Below are 21,808 nucleotides of genomic sequence, written 5' to 3'. Positions count from 1 at the left end.
AAGTATACTTGCTAATATATTGCTAGCCTCAGAGTTGGGATGGCCAATATATAGTATAAATAGTACCACTTTCATCACCTGTGCCTGTAATGGACTCACTGACATTTTCTCACAGAGCCCAGCCAGGGTGCAACATCCTTTCGACACAGCTCACTAAACAGCCACCACCAGTTGATGGGAATTGGCATATGCAGCTGATTTTATTTGCCATCTGTTTTAGAAGGCACAACTTTGTAAATTGTTAAACATCCTCAGGGGCTAAAAAACTTAAACCTAGAATTCTGACATGATGAATGAAAATTCTATATGATGAGCAGGCTTGCTTTTGTTGCCTATATTCTGTCTGATCTCCAAAAGAACTGAAGGGATTCCAAAAACCCAGGTAGGGAGCAATGCTTGCTATAAAAAGAGAATACGCAGTTGGAACCCAGTAGTGAAGATTTTAGCATTCTGAGTAAATTTTGCATAGGAATTCTGTCCTAATAAAAGAATCACAATCTTTTACCTAAGTTGGTTGTTACCTAAGGCTATTTTTACAATAATGACTTATCAAGGGCAAAGGAATTGCAATATTCTATAATTCGTTACAATTTTGTTACAGTATTGCTACAGACTTGAAGAAGCTAAACATGATTGCAGTGTCACTGCACTTAGCTATGGTTTGTTATCACTCCCATTTTAAAAGATTCAAAATCCCATTCACTTAATTCACTAAAGTTAAGGCTCTTTTGCTCTCACAGTGAGAATGTTGAGATAAGGAAGAGTTTTCATTGCTGTCCTGAGCAAGTTTTAGTAAGGGAACAGAAAGATAGGGTAACAAATTTTCTGGTGAAAATAGCAATGCAATACACAACTAATGAATCATTAAATACTACACCAAAAACCAGTGGACTATATGTTGGCTAATCGAATTTAAATTTTTTTAAAAAGCGGTGTATTTAAATTACAAGAAAATATGCCATACAGATTATAATTTTCTTTTTCTTTTTTTTAATGTATTTATTTGACACAGAGAGAGAGTGCGAGAAGGAACATAAGCATGACGAGTGAGAGAGGGAGAAGCAGACTTCCCAGTAAGCAGGGACCCTGATGCAGGACTCGATCCCAGGACCCTGGAATCATGATCTGAGCGAAAGGCAGCCACTTAATGACTGAGCCACTCAGGCACCCCAGATTATAATTTTCTACTGTAACCATGTTCTTAAAAAATTCAAATCCGACAAGATAGTAACATCACCATTTCCATAGAGGCTGTCAATCTGGATTTTTCACATTATAAATATTATTAGAATGGCTAATGGGAGTATATACTGATTCAAATCGCCATCCTTTCTCAACTGACAAGAAGTAAACAAACATAATGACCAGTTATTGAGAACTTTTGGTCAACGGAGAGAGAATAATGCGTGTTTTTTCCATCAGAGTTTACTGTAGAGCACAGAACTTTTTCTTTTAATTGCATAGAGTCACAGCTTCTGTTTGCAAATTTCTATTCCAGATGCCTTCCCTTCCACAGTTCCTCCTTTCCTTCCCTCCCCCAATGCCAACACAAAAGAAGTGAGACCACTAACAGAATTTTTGTTTGTCTTTCACATCAGATGCAGCTCCAGTAGTACCTTCACGGGCAGCAACTCCAAGATCCGTCAGAAATAAGTCGCATGAAGGAATTACAAATTCTGTAATGCCTGAATGTAAGAATCCTTTCAAGTTAATGATTGGATCATCAAATGCCATGGGAAGGCTATATGTACAAGAATTGCCTGGAAGCCAGCAACAAGAACTCCACCCTGTCTACCCCCGGCAGAGATTGGGCAGCAGTGAACACGGACAGAAATCTCCATTCCGTGGCAGCCATGGAGGCCTACCCAGCCCAGCATCATCAGGTTCCCAGATATATGGAGATGGCTCAATCTCTCCAAGGACTGATCCACTAGGAAGCCCAGATGTTTTCACAAGAAGTAATCCTGGTTTTCATGGAGCTCCCAATTCCAGTCCTATTCATTTGAGTAGGACTCCTCTTTCTCCACCGTCGGTAATGCTACATGGTTCTCCTGTACAGTCATCATGTGCAATGGCTGGAAGGACTAATATACCTCTTTCCCCAACCTTGACTACAAAGAGTCCAGTAATGAAAAAACCAATGTGTAATTTTTCAACTAATATGGAAATACCACGAGCAATGTTCCACCACAAACCACCCCAAGGCCCACCTCCCCCTCCTCCACCTTCTTGTGCTCTTCAGAAAAAGCCATTAACATCCGAGAAAGATCCACTTGGCATTCTTGACCCTATTCCTAGTAAACCAGTGAATCAGAACCCTGTTATCATTAATCCAACTAGTTTCCATTCAAATGTCCACTCTCAGGTACCTGTGATGAATGTAAGCATGCCTCCTGCTGTTGTTCCTTTGCCAAGTAATCTCCCTTTGCCAACTGTAAAACCTGGTCATATGAATCATGGGAGTCACATACAAAGAGTTCAGCATTCAGCTTCAACCTCCCTATCCCCTTCTCCAGTGACATCCCCAGTGCACATGATGGGGACTGGAATTGGAAGGATTGAGGCATCGCCCCAAAGATCACGCTCATCTTCCACATCATCAGATCACGGAAATTTCATGATGCCACCTCTAGGACCCCAGGCCACTTGTAGTGGTATTAAGGTTCCACCCAGGTCACCAAGGTCAACGATAGGGTCCCCAAGGCCATCAATGCCATCAAGCCCTTCTACCAAGTCCGATGGACATCATCAGTACAAGGATATCCCTAACCCATTAATTGCTGGAATGAGTAATGTACTAAATAACCCAAGCAGTGCAGCTTTTCCTACTGCATCTGCAGGAAGTGGTTCTGTAAAGAGTCAGCCTGGTTTGCTGGGAATGCCTTTAAATCAGATCTTGAACCAGCACAATGCTGCCTCCTTTCCAGCAAGTAGTTTACTCTCAGCAGCAGCCAAAGCACAGCTAGCAAATCAAAACAAACTTGCTGGTAACAACTGTAGCAGCAGTAGCAATTCTGGAGCTGTTGCTGGCAGTGGCAACACTGAAGGACATAGCACTTTAAACACCATGTTCCCTCCTACTGCCAACATGCTTCTCCCAACAGGAGAAGGGCAAAGTGGTCGAGCAGCACTAAGAGATAAGCTGATGTCTCAGCAAAAAGACTCATTGCGGAAAAGAAAACAGCCACCTACCACAGTGTTGAGTTTGCTCAGACAGTCTCAAATGGATAGTTCTGCAGTTCCTAAACCTGGACCCGACTTGCTAAGAAAGCAGGGTCAGGGTTCCTTTCCCATCAGTTCAATGTCTCAGTTACTACAGTCTATGAGTTGTCAAAGCTCTCACTTGAGTAGCAATAGTACCCCGGGTTGTGGGGGCTCAAATACTGCTTTGCCTTGCTCTGCTAACCAGCTGCATTTTACAGATCCCAATATGAACTCCAGTGCTCTTCAAAATTCACTGACACAGACCATACCTTTGAGAGGGGAAGCCGTGCACTGCCACAATGCAAACACTAACTTTGTTCACAGTAACAGTCCAGTCCCAAACCACCATCTTGCAGGTTTAATAAATCAGATTCAGGCTAGCGGGAACTGTGGGATGCTCAGTCAGTCGGGCATGGCTTTAGGAAATTCATTACATCCCAATCCACCTCAGTCAAGAATTTCAACGTCCTCCACTCCAGTGATACCAAACAGCATTGTTAGCAGCTATAATCAAACAAGTTCTGAAGCAGGTATGGTTTTATTAGAAAAAAGTACCCCAAGGTACTAAACTTTTCTACTTTTTTTAAAATTTGTACCAAAATATTTATTATGATAAGAAATGATCCTTTCCCTGTTGTGAAATTGTCATCATTTCTTTAGTATTTATAATTTTATTTACAGAATGCTAGGGATTTGTCTATTAGAAAAAAAGAACAGCCAAGGGGATTCCATGTGTTTCCGTTATTTGTTGTCAATCTGTGTCATTTTGAATTTTGTTTGACTTTCAGTTGGTTTTATAACCATTGGACTCTAAACTACAAAAGAAGCCATAGAAGGCAGGGTTTCCTGGTTTGTGAGACATGTACTTACATGGTCTATGCCAACATAAACGTCGTTTCCCCTAGCTTTTTTTTGTATTCAGGTAAATGACGCTCATCTTGGAAAACCCAAAAAGGCAAAAATAAATGGATTTTTTTTGTTCTTGCTGCTGACCAGAAATAGGTGAATGGATAGGAAAAGGTAACTAGAAGTTGTATGAAGTAGAAAGCTGCCTTCTAATGTGTTCTCTTATTCTAGTTTGCTATCCTTTATTATTATTTGTTTGAAAAAATTCAAAAGTGGATATTGGCTCCTCCCTTTTTAAAAAAAAGGTAATAATTTAAGTTTTCTAATAAAAAAAAGGCTTGAAAACTTGATTTCCAGAATTTTTGATCTTGAAATTGTTTTATAGTTTTCTTGTAGAAGTTAATCATTATTTTTACCATTGACATTAAGGTTTTGAACCCAAATTTATTCTATCTCTTCATCCACTATTTTGAAGGACACAAATTTATTTAAAAGTAGACACATTAGAATGAACTGTGTTTTGTGCAATAGAGTTATCAGAAATTGTTATAAAAATCAGTAAAGAAGCACTAAAGAGATGAATTCATTGAGACATCAGAAAATCTGACCGTGGAAAGAGTAGAAAGAATACCCAGAACCCAACACTAATGATTTGAGAGATGTATAGGAAATGACAGGGAGGAAACAAAAGATAATGGTAAAGACAGTATTACTCAGATATGAAAACAGTGGGCTTTGCAGACCAGATGGCTACTGGAAATGAGGAAATTGCTGAGGCTCTTACTAATAAGCTATTTTGTAGATATGTACAGACTATAATATACCATCATGCTGGAAAAGCATTAGCACCCACAAGCCTGTGTTGCTGATAGTAAAATCCAGTGTTTTCCTTCCTGGTGTCACTACTTACACCTGCCATCCTCCATAACTTGTGTTATGTTTTATGTCTGGATGTCAGTGTTTCCTGAAGAACTGCTCGTTGATCCTCTTGTGTGAAAAACAATATATGGTGGAGAAAATAATCAAAATGATTAGTGCCTTCTTGATATTCTTAATCTAAAGAATCTCATGAAACTATTTTCTATGTGTTTAACAGGATCCTTGTTCCAAAGGGGCTTCCAACTTTTCAATGACTCATATTCTTTTTTAAATAATTTCACACAAGTCAAAATTTAATCTTACTCTTTTAGAAGATTAAAGTCACATAAAATCTGTAACTATTTTAAGATATACCGTATTTATTAAGCATGCCTTCAGTCGTTTAGATGAGACATTGTTAGTCTCCTTGTATTATATATCTTTACATAATTGATACCCCTTACCTCAACTTACTTTGTTTCAGGTCTGAGTTCATATTGCAAAGTGTATATATTTTATTAATGATGTATTTCAATTTATCCATAATGGAAAAGACCTACACTTATTTATATTTTTGTTTCTTCTGAATGTTGTTTATAGACTTATTTTATGTAGTCTTGGACATGTATTTTCTTGTTCCATGAACCTCTGTAAAGCGTCAGATCTGGATTGCCAGCGCTGGGAGTGTCAAACACACAGGTTGAAATTTATTTATATTAGAAAAGTCTTAGCATAGAAACAGATAAATGGGACAAAAATAAATGTCTAGTAATGATATGGATGTGACCAATCATGTGTAAGCTAACAGAAAGCATTTACTTGATAAAAATCTAGGTCAGTAAGAATTTTTAAAATATTAAACCTAATAAAATTAAATACTAATTAATGTACGTAGATCTGATGTGCAGTGGGTTGTGAAAATGGGTAGATTTACTAATTAATGTAACTCTTTTGATGAGTTGAATATTTAAGAGGTCTCTAATGCCATGTTTCTTTTTGATACACAGCAAACTGTCAGCTAAATGTACTGTCATTATAATTGCTTAGCCTAAATATTTATTTACTCTGACACTTATTCATCCATCAAATAAGTATCAAGGCTAGGCATGCAGAGTGGGCTAGCTGATGACAGTCATAGCTATCTCTGTAAGTTCAGCTAGGTATTCCTAGCATACCAGTAAGACATCAGAAGAAAAATGCATTTTATTCTTAAAATGTAGCTTATAGCTCTCAAGTACCTAGTATGTGCCAGCTTATTTACCTATATTATTTCTGATTTGTGTAGTTTCCCAAAGTATAAGGTCTTATTGCTCCCATTTTAGAAATGAGCAACTGAGGATCGGAGAACATAAATAACTGTCCGAGACTATGCGTAGCTAAGTTAAGATTTGAACTCAGGTTCATCTGATTTTAAAATCCATTTTCTTCCAAGCTGTATAAGTTCTTCATCTAAAACATTTAGTAGTCAAAAATGCTGTTTTCACTGGCAAAATCTTTAAAAATATCCAACAGGTCAGGAATTAAAGCACATCAGTGTATGTTAAAAGCCACGTTTGTAAATTTTGATGCACTTTTAGACAAAAGTTATTTTTGCCTTCTCTCTGGACTCTGGTATCGTAGTGTATAATGAGATTGGGATATTTGTATCAACACAGATGAAATGCCCAAACTTCTCAAGAGAACCGCCCCTCATTTGTGAATCACATTTGGTGACCTTTTTATTAATGGATTTTATCACTTCTTTTAATCAGATCAGAATGTGTTTCCTAGTGAGTGATATGTCAGTAGATCTTTGAAGGAGGCAACTATGCAGGTACTAGTTCTGCCCTTCCAAGCACGATAACACAGTGAGGGGGAAAGAGCCCCACAAGAACATGGTCCTACTCTTCTCTGTGGTGACAGAGCCTGGACAGAATTCAAGCGACGGGCTTAATCCAGTGCCTTTTCCCACTCTCCTAAACAGCTCAAAATTGTTACAGTAAGGCTTCAATTAAGAGAAGAAATCATCTGCTCTGAGAACACTTAATTTGATTCGTAATTTATTTTCAGAAACTTCTTCTAAAGAGTTTTTCTATTATAAACAACCCAAACACTGATTTTTTTAAGGCCTATATGTGAATTCCATGGGACATACTTAAAAATGTATTACATCTCAAATATGGGAATTGGAGGCAGAGGTAGTAAAAAAAAAAAGAAAAGAAAAGAAAAAATCAGATAAAAAATATAAAATGCTTAGAAAATCTTTCTAAAATTCAAGACTATACAAGGCTTTATTAATTCCATTTGGTGTTTTGAAATTGCCTTCCCATGAAAGCTCTCTGAACACTTTGCATTGTAACATTTACAGGTTTCTATTAACTTTTTGGACATCAAATTACAAGTAAAGTTTAATATTTCCATGTAACAGATTTAGAAAATGACCGATAGGATACTTGCTGACATTCCTCAAGTTGTAAAGCAAAGCTCTGATGGATCTGGCAACCAAACCCCAAAGTTCCTGAGTCTCAGTCCAAACATTCAAACTGCTGAATGCAGGTATGTCTCAAATCCATCAGTAGTGTACATTTAAAGCAACTTTACATTTATGAAGAGAGCTAAGTTTTAGCGTTTCAATGGTTCCAGCAGTGTCCTGTGGTGATTTGATTTAGGGAGGAATCCAGAAGCAAGTGCCCTTGCCTGGCAAATTTTACCAGGCCCGTGCCTCCTGCCTGCTGCCCACTTGCTGGCCAGAGAACAAACCCACACATGCCAGGAACCCTGGCCTCTGACAAGGACCGAGTTCCATCAGTGTCCATGTGGCCTGTGGTTTTTCACAATTTTCGAAGAACCAAAAAAGATTGAGACAACTTTGCTCACCAGCTTAATAACTAAACCTCACCTTCTCTATGGTGATAATCATGAAATACAACTTTTTCACTTTAAAACCCTTTAATATTCTCTTATTTTTTCTAATAAAAAATATTTAATCAACTCTTCTAACCACATGAAAATAGAATCCTCTGAAGAGACAGAGTACGAATTTGTACCAGAAGAGAAAATAATTCAAACATTGATTTGCCTTAACTCTTAGAGAGATATATTGACTAACAAGAATATAAATAAACCTATGAATAAATATATGCTCATGGATATTTATAAATTTTTTTAAAACTTTGGAAAAGAAAGTGTTTTTCTTTCAGCGCAGAATACATTTGATTGAAACTTAGTACAGCTATTAATATGGTAGGTATAAGAAAATGAAATAGAAACCACAAAAGAACACTTTGGATAAAAGACTGCAAAGTAATGAGCTTGGTTTTTTGTTCTATGTATTTATTCTCAGAACATGGCAATAAAAATAAGTTAATAAATAACAAATAAAGGGAAATTGTCATTCCCTACTTTTGAAGTTACAGGTGCAAAAAGATTATGGGATTAAAAATGCTCAAGGATGGATTATACTGTATAAGTTAGCCGTCTCAGGATATGGGAAGTTTGTGTAGAATTCATTTCTTAGTCTTATAGGGAAGAATGCAGAGGGGAGAAGGGCAAAGGCTCCTTTAAGGTTGTGACTGAATAAATAATAGTTGCTATTAAAAGTATTTCCACCCACATTTTTAAATACTTAGATTTTATCCCTCATCTGATGCACAAGGCTTCTAGGTTCAGAGTTGCCTTCTGCTCTGTTTTTTAACCAAATACCAAAACTCTATTAAATTCTTGATTGTGTGATAAAAATCTATGTCTGTTCTTTCAGTTAAGTTTTTGCAATATGAGCCATGTCTTCTTTGCTGTAAGATATTTTTACAACAATGTCTTGCTGTTTAAGAAGGTTTCCTATGATCAGGGTTACACCCCTTGTTTTGTTTACATATTCCAGGTTTAATGTTTCCTTGTGAACAAAAGGAGTTGAAATATGTTTGACTTTAGACATGGAGTCTGTATAATCAAAGGTGAAAACAGAACCCAGAGTGGTGTGATATGTTTGCTGATTCAATGATCTATTCTGTACCTTTCAAGAAATAAATTGCCCCAGTGTGCACATTGGGAGAATTTTATTCCATTGCAATACACTGAACTCACTTAATGGTCACTAGAAATTCTTGAGTTCTCTAGGACATGCCTAAACTACTCTTTACTAAAATCAAGTGGTCTGAAAACATTGATGCAGCTTTAAAAGTATCCAAACTCTAGGCAGTAAATGTTAACTCTACAAGAATTTCACTCATTACAATTATGCTTAAAAATATTTCTGTGGTATCATCAAAACATTTCATTTCTACATGTAGGTAGTACTGGATAAATAAAATCGTAGAGCTCATCTTTTATAGGAACTTATATCAAACACATTAATGCCAGTCAGCAAAGAGTAGAGTAAACATTATTTTGTAAGAATTATACTTCTTGAAAATTCAAAGCAACAACTCACCTTCTTACAGATTAAAAATGGAACTAAGCAACAGCAGTCTGAAGGAGTTACTGAGGTACTCTTGGGGGAGAGCTGCTCCAGGAAATTTCAGAGTATCTGTCCAAGACCATGGGTACAGGTATAAGGGAGTATATTATCACAGAGGCCCTAGAGCAGGACTCTTGGGCTGCACAGCTCCACAGGACACCTCTCATACTAGACAGCCTGATAGATCTGCTTCCTGGACCACAACTCCATAGAATCTTCCCCACAGTTGAGCAACCCAGAGGTCTGATTCTAAAGCAATGTTTTTCAATCTTTTGGTACTGCCTCCTACAGTGAGAAATTAACTTGCATTATAATCCACTAGATGCATATTTTAAGACAAAACAAGTTTCCTTAAAAAACTCTTATCATATGTGATGCACTCTGATCTTTTTGATCCCATTCTGTCTTATCCTATCTTACTCTATTTTCTTTCTCTAAGACAGTCATGACCCACTGAAATTATTTTATCACCCACTAATGGAACATGACCCAGCACTCATACATAACAGCCTGCATAAAATAATACCCTAGTTATACAATGTATTCCTTTATTTTTTTATTTCATTTATCAAAATATAATCGTTGGAGCATGTTAAATTGGTTTTGCAGACCCAAATAGGTCTAAACTGTCTTAAAATATTCCTGAGATAATTAACTCAGCAAATATTTATTGAGTACCTAGTATGTGCTAAACACTGTTTAAGCACTACAGATAAAGTAGTATACAATGGAAGAATACAAAGTTAACTGTATTTATAACTCAGAAACTGTTTTCTCTGCTCGTTAAACAAAATAAGGAGCTAGAACTTCCGAATGGAATATTGAAGCATTTTACCTGTGATTCTACCCCCATATTCAGACAGCAGATATCCCACCAAGCAAGGAATTTAACCTTATTTCTCAATATTTGTTTCCTTAAATACATATTTTTAAACGTGATAAGAAGCATTTGTAAGAAAACCCAAAACTGGGTTAGTTGAATAAACAATGGAAAATCTCAAGCATTTTTGCATTTATTCTAACAGTTTTCAGAGTGATTATATGTGTTAAGAAAGGAAACAGAAATGATCAGTAGCAAAAAAAAAAAAATCACATCTCTTTTTTTTTTTGTCTGACTCCATTAGCACCACAAGACTGATCTTGATGATGACTCAGATATATTCCAGTATTCAAGCTGCATCCCTTCCACTGGTTTTCCTCCTTCCCAGAGGGTTTACCCTGTTAATAGTGAAGAGCATTTTCTAAGATGCTGCTATCAATCCCCTCCCCCTCTTCTCTTTGAGTGCTTTGGTTTGGGGTCCCTCCCCGCTTCCTTTTAGGAAACAAATAGGCACTAGTCCCTAGGTTTTCCTGCCTACTTCTGGTAAAGAAATGCTAGGAATTTACATGAGGATAGAAATCGATGTATTTTTGTACATACATACACCGTGCCATTAAATAATGTCTTGTTGGAAGACTAGACTTCACATACAAGTTATCTTTCTATTTATTTTTTTAAATCAAATCCTTTAAGTATAGAGGAGAAGATTTTACTATTTCCATGGGATTGAAGAGTGAATTATATTTATTAGACTCACTAGGGCATGATGTTTTCTCTTGCTTCTACAAGCATTCATTTTTATTAAGGATTACCATTGACCTTGTTTGCATTTAAAGTACACTTGGCAAAGCAAATGATAAAGGTCAAATGGTGAAAGCATATCTTTTATATGACTCATTTCTTAGTTTTTGAATTTTTTATGGATAAATATCAGTATTGGGCATATTAATTTAGAATTTGGGCATATTGACTTAGAAAAAGTTTTCTAACAAAGTAATATTTATTCTAAATAAGAAATAGATCAAACTGGTATAATGACTTTTTTAAAAACCATATTTGTTCATTTGCCATCTCTGCACATCCAGAGATATGTACAACAATATTAATACTTCAGAGCTGACCACAGAAGTGTTTAGCATAATATAAACATGACTTTTCTTAAAGAATATCAGTAACAAAGAAGAGAAATAAATCTAAAGTGGTAGATACTACCTTTATTTTAAAAAGCAAATTTTTTTTTAATGAAGCAGAAAAAGGTCTTGACCTTAAGACCTTAAGACCTAGACAATTACTAGTAATTGTAGGAAAATATCCTTTCAAAATCCTAAGAAAAAAATTTACTGGTGCTATTTAGGTATGTACAGACACACACACACACACACACACACACATCATAAATTACATGTGAGGACAGAGTACTGTTTATATCTAGAAATCTACCCCACTGGACAAGCTACCACTGCCGTTGCCTGATTGTCCTGGTTTATTTCAGTCTCCGATTGGGTGTGTAGGCACGTGATCTCACACCAGGAAAGTTTGCTTGAGTGGATTTCCAATCTTACCTCCTACCTCATTAAAAACAACAGACAATGAGAAAGAGAAATTATGCCAGTTCATGGTGTTGCTGACTAGGGTAAAATAATCATTTAAAAAAATAAATAAAATAAAATAAAATAATCATTTTTTCCAATTAAAAGACTTCTCCAGCTTACTAGCTTGTTCCAGGCTCCAGCTGCCTTTTAGTTGTTTAACTGCTAAATGTTTAGTGAATAGTTTGTTTAAAAAAAAAAAAAAAGAAAACGAAAACGAAAAAACGTAGCTGTCCCTTTCATTAGTTTAAGCACTAAACATCTTGGCTAGGAAAAAAATTTCAGCATTAAGAAAACATTTTTCCCCACATGCTTCAAGAGACCATATGGTTTTTGTGCAGAGCTATGAAGTAGTTTTGCCAGAGAGTGCCTATGCAAGATTAAGTGGTTCAGAAATAAGTAAGCTCCAATTTTGCTCCAAATATAAAAATTCAAGGTCCTCTTTGGATGACCCCAAGCATCCTGAGTGACTTGAAGAACTCAGTGTACTTGGGGATGGACCTTTTCCTCAGTAAGGGGATTTTAACTTCCTGGAACACGTGAAGTCTAAAGAAACTTGTCCTATTCTATGCATCTCCTTGCCTGTCCCTTATCTCCAGGCTTTGGACCAATACTGGAAAGTCATTTTCACTTTTCCCACAAATGGGTGGTATGCCCTCCCTTACTTCCCATACATATATGCTACACACACAGCATCAAAAGTTCTGATTTCTGAAAGTTGAATGTAGATTTTATGACCTTAATGGATTCATTCAACCAACATTTTTGGAATGCCAACTATGTGTTAGAGATCCGTGTTACGTCTTGGAAATAAGAAGTGATCCTTTTCTTTAATGGTTGAGAAAGATGATTTTAAATTTTTGTGCTGCTTGTTTAAGGCAGCAGGTTTAACCATGGTAGGAGGGTAGGAGTGTGTGAAAAGGCAGCATATAATATTTTCAGTCACATTTCTTTGTTTTCAGAATACATGTCTCCATGCACTTATTATCTCCTTGTCTTTTTTCTAATGACCTTATTTCTACTTGGAAGCCCTTTCTCTCTCCTTTTCCACTCTCAAATCCCCAATCAAACGTTACCACTTGCTTAGTTTACCCTAACACCTTCAGTTTTACAACTGTCCTTTTGCTATATACATGTTAAATCTCTTAGCATCTTGCATTATAGTTTCACTAGCTATATGAACAGAGCTTTAAAATCTCCTGATTCACATAAGCCTTCAATACGTATGTATTTGAGAAAGGAAAAAGAAAGACAGGGAGATTTGTGTGTTTATCACTTTTCCTAAACTCTACTTCCTGCAAGAAAAGGGCAGCATGCTGTTTTTGTTGTTGTTGTTTTGTATCACCATTTCTATCCCTTATTCAGCAGAGCATTCATGTTTATTGTTGAAAATTAGAGAAAATATAAAATAGGCCTTGATTTTCATATTACCCTTAAGAAGCTTGTGGTGCTCACCAGCTTCTTGTTTGTAATACAAAAATACACACAGAGTAACCATATTTCTTTATGGTCATTCCTCAAGAATATTTAGATGGAGAGCTTTTAGAATAATGTCCCCATATGTCTACTTTCTTGCATCCTAAATATGGATGCTTCTCTCTTACAAAAAAAGACAAAAATATTAATAATAGAAACTTCTAAGGAAACCCTGCATCTATAAAGCCTTGCTAGAGTATTTTGAAAAATGGTTCTCTGACTGTGGTTAGAGGAATGGTGATCTGTACATTTAAATATGTCATTGTTGGTTAACAGGTAGGAAAAAAGGCCACCGGTAGCGATTACCAATAAATAAGAGTTGTTATTAGCTCGTTTAAAAAGATGGTTTCCAAATGCAATTAAAGCATAGCGCCTATTTATGGAAATAGCAAGCTTTCAGAAGCAATGAAATGTTTAAGGTGTTTATTGTTTTATTACAAATCTGAATTAACATTTAAAGAATTGTATACCCATATGCCTACTTCAGCTTTCAAAATATTCTTACTCTACTCTTCGTGAACATAGTCACTGTTTCATGATAATATTTTATAAATATTTATATATTTTTAAACAGAGGTTTCTTTTTTAAAATCTCATTCTTTAAATGAAACACTGAGAACTTGAGAAAACAATGACATCTGGGAGATATTGCAAAGTTGTGCAATATAGAGATATTGTCAGTGTGTTGGATATAGTGATGTATACTTATTACTATTACTACATCACCACTACTAACTACAACTACTAATGTAAATAATAATGCTGACAACGATAGCTCCTTTTATTTGTAGAGACCTTTATGCATTACAAGCCTTTCATTTACCTGTTTTTGATTCTCACAACAATCATGCCATCATACCAGTTTTTCCTGAGGAAAAATTCGAAGGTAGCAAAATATCGTATGCAGCAAGATGTTCATCCCTGTGTTATATATAATGATGAAAACATGAAAGTGGAAATGTCAAACTTTATAAGAATGGTTCAATAAATATGAGCAATCCATATACTACAAGGTTAAAAAGATTAATACAAATGTCTATATTATCAAAAAGGAAATATTTGGGTGTTATTCTGTTAGAAGAAAACAAGAATATAAAATGATATTTGTGGTACTACTAGGACTATGGGAACGTTTCTGTATATTTGGATTTGGACAGACCTCAATGGTAACATGGTCACCCCAGTACAGTATTTGAATTACTTTAGAGTTTCAATAACACTGATGTTGTTCTTGATATGATATACATGTTTAATATAAAATTAAATGCATAAGCCTGTAACAGTATTTGCTGAATGCATATATTACATAATGCATCTCTATAGGGAAAGGCCTTTTATGAAAAAAAAAAAAAAAATGATTGAAGGTTCCTTTTCAACAGAATGTGATTCTCCCACCTCATCCCTTGTGCATCTGGATCACCAGGGGTGATTGCAAACCATACTACTGCTCAGGCTGCACCCTAGGAGATGTTTTCAACTACTCTGGGATAGGGCCCAGGCATTGTGTTTGTTTGTTTGTTTGCTTGCTTGTTTGAAGTTCTCCAGGTAGTAATCCTGTTGTGCAGCTTGGATTGAGAACAGCTAAAATGATTATAATCCTAAACAACTGAAAGTTTATACTTTTAAATGTTAAAAGTTCTTGAATTTTCATTGCTAGTGTAAGACTTTCAAAATTAAGAATGATATTTGGATGGTAGCATTTGGTCTGATTTAAGGAATCCTAAATACAGAGTATCTTTATGCTATCAGAGTGACGAAGATTAAAAAATAATGATAAAATACAGTGTCGGTGAGAAATGAGCACTGCCATACACTGTTTACAAAAATGTAAATGGAATGTGTATTGATCAACTTTGCTGTAGGGCAGTTTGACAATATGTATCCAAAGCTTTAAAAATACATAAATCCTTTTATCCCTGGAATCCCACTTTAAAGAATTTATCCTTGGAAAATAATTGAGCATATTGGCAAAGATGAGTTAAGAATGTTTATCAGAGTGTTGCTTACAATAGTAATTATAATTCGATCATAAACAATCAAATAACCACAACTGTGGACTGATTAAATATTGATACATGATAGTAGTAAAATGGCTCAGAAGTTAACACTAGTTAACATGGAAAGATATTCAAGACATATTGATAAAAGAAAAAAACTACAAAACAGCATAATTCCATTTTTGTTAAAATATATAATATGTGTATATATGTCTGCATATGTATAAACATACAGGTGGGCAAAGCCTGAGGAGGTATACACTAACATATTAATAGTTATCTCCACAGGTATTTTTTCTTTTCTGCTTTGTACTCTCATGCATATTCTAATTCTTTTTTTTTTTTTTCACTAACAGCAAGTGGTAGTATTATAAAGACCAAAAACATTTTCTTAAATAAAAAATATATTTTGAAAAATAAAGCCTTGTTACCTTTATCTAGCCAATTGAGTGAGCTACAACAAAGATTCCTCTTTCTTTGTTTGTGAAAAACAAGCTATTGTTTGTTTGTGAAAAACAAGCTATTTGTTAGAAAGAGCTGTTTCTTTATATTTTTTAGTATTTCTAAACTTCTTCAATATATGTATTTTCAAAACAGATTAGGAAGTATAAAGTTAAACTTAAGTTTTATTAACAGATTCCAACTCATCTCTGCTGACAATTAATCTGACTTAACTCCTCAAAGGTGACTTGTAACAAATTAATTGAAATGTATCTTAATGTATTTTTTTATGGGATCATCTTCCTTAACATCCATAATTAATAAGTGGTTTGGTTTTTTTCCTTCTTCATTTTAGGCGGTTCAGGACCATCATCCTCCATAGCCATAGCTGGCACCAACCACCCTGCCATTACAAAGACAACATCTGTTCTTCAAGATGGCGTCATAGTTACCACCGCAGCTGGAAACCCACTGCAGAGTCAGCTGCCTATTGGGAGTGATTTTCCTTATGTTGGCCAGGAGCACGCACTTCATTTTCCATCCAACAGCACTTCAAACAACCATCTTCCACACCCCTTGAACCCCAGCCTCCTCAGTTCTCTACCTATCTCTTTGCCAGTGAATCAACAGCATCTCCTAAACCAGAATCTATTAAATATCCTCCAGCCTTCAGCAGGAGAAGGCAAGTCTGAGATCAACCTCCACCCTTTAGGTTTTCTCAACCCGAATGTAAACACTGCTTTAGCTTTTCTCTCCGGTGACATGGATGGGCAGGTATTGCAGCCTGTTCACTTTCAGCTCTTAGCAGCCCTGCTTCAGAACCAAGCCCAAGCAGCTGCCATGCTTCCCCTGCCATCTTTCAATATGACCATCTCAGATCTTTTGCAACAGCAAAATACCCCTTTACCCTCATTAACACAGATGACAGCCCCACCAGACCATTTGCCAAGCAATCAGTCAGAGAACAGCCGAGCTGAGACCCTTTTAACCAGCCCCCTGGGGAACCCTTTACCAAGCTTTGCAGGCAGTGACACTACTTTTAACCCCCTGTTCCTCCCAGCTGTCACTGGGGCCCCGGGATTAATGGCCTTGAATCCCCAGCTGTTGGGAGGTGTCCTGAACTCAGCATCGGCCAACACCGCTAATCATCCAGAGGTTTCCATAGCAACTTCCTCCCAGGCAACCACTACCACAACCACTACATCATCAGCAGTGGCAGCACTGACTGTCTCAACACTTGGTGGGACAGCAGTGGTGTCAATGGCAGAAACATTGCTGAATGTATCTAATAATGCTGGGAATACACCTGGTCCAGCTAAACTCAACAGTAACTCTGTGGTGCCACAGCTACTTAACCCTCTACTGGGGACAGGTCTGCTTGGTAAGTTAAATTTTTTCACAAATTTTTTAAAAAGAAACGTTTTTCTAATTCTATTTTCTCCTTTTTAAAAACTCCATTTTGTCACACTCTTTTTAAAAATGTTTTTGTTATGTCACAGCTTGCTTAAGGAACTAAATATAATAACACCCACACACATCCATAGTTATACAAACATGAAAATGACTTTTTCCTTTTCCCCTATTCTAGCAGTACTAAATATCATTTTAACCTGCTTTCTCTGATCTTCTAATTCTGATGCCACTTAAACCTAGCCTACCTATGATTCTCTTAAGCCAAGTAGAGTCTTATTTTTCAAACAAAAAGCACAGGTCCATCTTAAAAATAACTTTTATTTGAATTTTATTTGGTGTGGCATCACAGGGTTAGTATGAGCAGCTGCACTGTGGATGGAAACAGCTTGAGGAAGTGTTTTTTCCAGGTGATCCCTAAATAACAAAAATAAATGCTTATCCAGCAAAATAAGAAACAAAGCATAAAAACATTCAAAGGTAAACTTTGCCCAAGTTCAGGGAAACAGACAGTCTCAATCGCTGCTGTTAGATTGCCTCAGACAGTATGAGTCTAGAAGGTTGTGGCTTAAAAACAAAATCCTTCATCTAGATTATTCTATCACAAAAAGGTTAGAAAATAATGTCAAGTATATCCAACTGACTCATGCAGGTAACTCTGAAATTAAGTGTAGAGATGGTGTCCGTAAAGTCTGGAAACAGGCAAAATGATACTGCCAAAAGGGCATCTTCAGTACATAAAAATTGGTAGTAATATGTCTTCAGATTTTATGGACACCTTTGTAATCCGGTTTACTAATATTATGGTTTACTAGCTGCTATAGTTTATTAGTTTGATTTGCCATTGAAATCAACAGTTAAATCATTTAAAAAGGATTACAGATTTGCATATTTCAAGTTACAAGACAATTTCAATGACATTGTCTTCAAGATCATTTCAATGTAATTTCCAAACAAGTTAAACATGAATTCTGAATATAAACTTAGTTATTAACTAATCCCATCTGATTGTATAACATTTACTTTCATGATTATGACTATGAATTCTTTTGTATTGTTAGCTTTCTTTACAATTTTAATTTTAGGTGACCAACATTTTACTTAAAAACAAAGTGTGTTTTTCTAGGCCAAATCTGATTTTATTTGGTGGTATTTATTGATGACTGTGGCTTGAGAACAAAATTTTGTAAATAAGCCCTATTCAGACCCATTCATTTTAACAATTTGCTCAAAGACATGATTACTAAAACATTTTAGGATTAATTTCAACCTTTACAAGTGCTCAACAAAAATAATTTAAAGGAATTCTGCAACTCTGAAGCTCAGTATATGGGGATTGGCTAATGGATAGAGCAAAGACTAAGTAGTGTCTCCAGAATTAAAAATCATAAAACTAATTATGAAAGATAAAATTAAGTAATAAAACTCCTCTTTATTTACCACTTAGTAAGACATTGAGGAGAAAAAGAGAAAAGAATGACCATGTCAGGTCTAGTTTTCAGTTTTTGTTTGAGGAATCCTCAGGTACAAAGATAGGCATAGGATCTCCAAAGAGTCACACTGACTTACATTTTATGTTTTTCAAACTATAGGTGACATGTCCTCAATAAACAATTCTTTGAATAACCATCAACTGACTCATCTGCAGTCGCTGTTAAACAACAATCAGATGTTTCCTCCAAGTCAGCAGCAGCAGCAGCAACTTCTTCAGGGGTACCAGAACCTGCAGGCATTTCAAGGACAGCCCACAATTCCTTGCGCGGCTAACAGTAACCCCATGGCTTGTCTGTTTCAGAACTTTCAGGTACTCTCCTTCCCTGGGTTCCTCGAATAGTAAACAGTATCTAGGTCTGTTGAAACTCTTAGTTGGGGGAGAAGAGATGGGAGAAGGAAGTCATGTGCTCTCTCACCACCACTGACTGTGGTAATGAGTGTTGTTAAACATTACGGTCTTTTCGTGAAGGTTATTTTATTTAGTCTGAGGCATCTCAGTGGTCCTTTCAGAGCTGATAGTAAAAACTGATCATAGGATCCTCTTAAACCCTTTCGTGGTTTCCATTGCTCTCATGATTGAAATCCATATCTTTCACCTGCTGGTTCAGCCTCACTCACCAGGCCCAGCCTTTACCACCCTCCCTGGCTTCAGCCACTTAGTCTTCCCTTTTAGTTCTACAAGCTGAATACAAGCTGAATACATTCCTGATAGATTAAGGAGTGATAGATTACTCTTTCCATTGAAAGAGTAACACTTAATAAATATAAAGAGAAAATATAGAAGTATTTTTAAAATAATCTTGCGGTAGAGAAGGCTCTTTCAGTAAGACACAAAATCAAGACATCCAAAAGAAAAGAAGTGATAGGGTTTAATATAGAAAACTTTAAGATCTCTTTATGATAAGGGCATTCTAAATGAACTTAAAGACAAGTGGCACCTGGCAGAAAATACTTGCATAATAATAGCAAATAGTTGACATACATTATAGGAAAAAAGCTCTGGCAAATCAGGAAGAAAAAAGATAATTGATTAGAAAAATGAGCAATAGATATGAACAGAAAATTCACAGAAAATGAAAAATTAATTATTAATGAACATATGAAAAGAGTAATCAGAGTTATACAAATTACAATACTAATGTGTCCATCAGATTGATTGATATCCCTTGCTGACAGTGGTGTGGGGAAACGGATTCTTTTAGATATATTGTTGGTCTGATTGTATGCTGATATAGTTCTTTTGGAGGTTAATTTGATAGTTCATCAGGTTTTTAAATATACATATCCTTTGATGCAGAAATTCAACCTCTTTGTATCTATTTTAGAGAAATCTTCCAAGGTGAACAAAAGGGCACATGCTAGAATGTTCATTACAACTTGATTTGTGGTGGCAAAAATTAGAAACCTCTTAATTGTCCATCAGTCTGGAAATGGCTAAATATACTATTTATATGTATATGTATAAATGTATATAATATATCTGTCTTTCTATTATAAAATGTTAAGGTAGATTTACATAACTGATATGGAAAGATCCACAAGAATGCAAAACTTTAATACTATAATATTATAGAATAGTACTAAAATTCTATACCATTTATGTGAAAGAAGGAAGGAAAGAAAACTAGATATATACCTACACATCTTAAAGTATTAAACATAAGTGTCTGCAAGGATGTACTACAGCACTGATTTCTTCTGAGAAAGGAAATGGACTTAGAGTAGAATGGGAAAGTCAGGTTTGGGTGGGTGGGGAGTAGTGGTAAAGAACATTTTTATCTTCTTTGACAATGAGAAAATATTCAGACATATCTTGTGTACTAAAATAATTTAGAAGGGAGGAGAAAGTGCTCAGCCATGTCACTGAGAATCTCAAGCAAGTAGATAAAACCTGAAGAGAATCCCCTAGATTTAGGACATCACCAGTAATGGGTAGAATTCAGTTTTAGTGGAGTGGTAAGAGCACAGGAGAGATTGCAATGGATGGAAGGATGAAAATGTTAAGAATTAAAGAGTGTGTATTACTCTTTCAAACACTTAAGGATGAGGAACATAAGAGTAAAAGGGTGGTGCCCCAAGGCAGACGTATGTTGAAGCAAACTTTTAAAACATGGAAGCTATGCACATGGTTGTGTGCTAAAGGAAAGAGCCAAAAAACAAAAGAAAAAAAAATGGAGAAGATTGAACAAAATGTAGGGAAGGGATAACAAATGAGGCAAAATCCCTGAGGAGTGCTTAGGATCCAGAGCTTGAATCCAACCACTACACTTCCACCTTTCCAAGATACCCTCAGAAAGCAGAAGAGTCCCCTCTAACACTGAGAAGAGGGGCAAGATTTGGGGCATGTATAGTTGCAATCAAGTATGTGCTGTGAGAGGGTAGGGAGTAGCAGAGTATAAGAACTATGAGAATTCTTAACCTATCAACTCCCATTTTCTCTGTTAGTAAAGTTGTACACCAAGAATAGTGCCAGAGATGGTGGAGCAGCCAGCTTGAAGAAGTGGATCAAGATTGAAGAGTTGTGAAGGAGAATGTTACCCAACTAGAGGATCGTCAGATTGATGGAAACAATATGCCCCCAGCTATAGCTGAAAGCCCTAAATTCCTAGACAGATACTCAGCTTTCTCACTGTGGATATAGATAAGCAGGCAGTTAAATTGATCCCAGATTGAGATTTTATCTGGTAGGTGTAGGCAGGGGGAGAATAACAAGAGAGTCATTGATAGGCTGATGGATCCCTCGTTCTGGTTTAATGGGAAAGCATGTGAAGACAAGAAGGGAGAAATCCTTGAGGGGAAAATCCAAAGCAAGGGTCTGAAGCAGCAATTTCTAGGTGGGCTTGGTGTGATTAGAATAATTTGGGGGACTTTTTCCAACTGCACTCATCCTTCCTGTCCTGAGCATTGATATTCTTACCTGCTGGGCATTCCCTCCCTTCCTCTCTTCCCAATTAAGAATCATTTCTCTACAGAGCCATCGTCACTGCTAACAGCGTGGTGGTGTCCCCCAGTCAGTAGCTGGGTAAAGTTAAGGAGTAGGTATCACTATTCTATCTAAAGTCTTCAAAAACATAGTTTTGTATAAGAAATATTTTATTGTTAAGAGTGTGAGTGTGTGTGTGTGTGTGTGTGTGTAGAGAGAGAGAGAGAGAGAGAGAATTGTCTTTTAGCTTATGTTATATTTCAGTAGAAATATCAGTGAGTTAGAACCCTTTTTCAGAATTTCGTTCCCTTGTCA

At 36.2% G+C, this 21,808-nt stretch overlaps 1 protein-coding gene across 8 annotated transcripts in view; it reads left to right on the top strand.

Annotated features, from left to right (window-relative positions):
* The window catches only part of MBD5 (methyl-CpG binding domain protein 5), a 486,733-nt gene that overhangs the window by 437,607 nt on the left and 27,318 nt on the right, over positions 1–21,808 (top strand). For all 8 annotated transcript variants that reach the window (XM_046019814.1, XM_046019819.1, XM_046019818.1 and 5 more), the window contains 3 exons: positions 1,599–3,734; positions 16,022–17,047; positions 18,669–18,880. In XM_046019814.1, the coding sequence (XP_045875770.1) occupies positions 1,599–3,734; positions 16,022–17,047; positions 18,669–18,880 (3,374 nt within the window). The remainder of the gene's footprint in view (positions 1–1,598; positions 3,735–16,021; positions 17,048–18,668; positions 18,881–21,808) is intronic.

Source organism: Meles meles, chromosome 9 (assembly GCF_922984935.1).
Source record: "Meles meles chromosome 9, mMelMel3.1 paternal haplotype, whole genome shotgun sequence".
In the NCBI taxonomy this organism is placed as follows: Eukaryota; Metazoa; Chordata; class Mammalia; order Carnivora; family Mustelidae; genus Meles; species Meles meles.
This window is presented reverse-complemented; position numbering and strand designations above follow the sequence as displayed.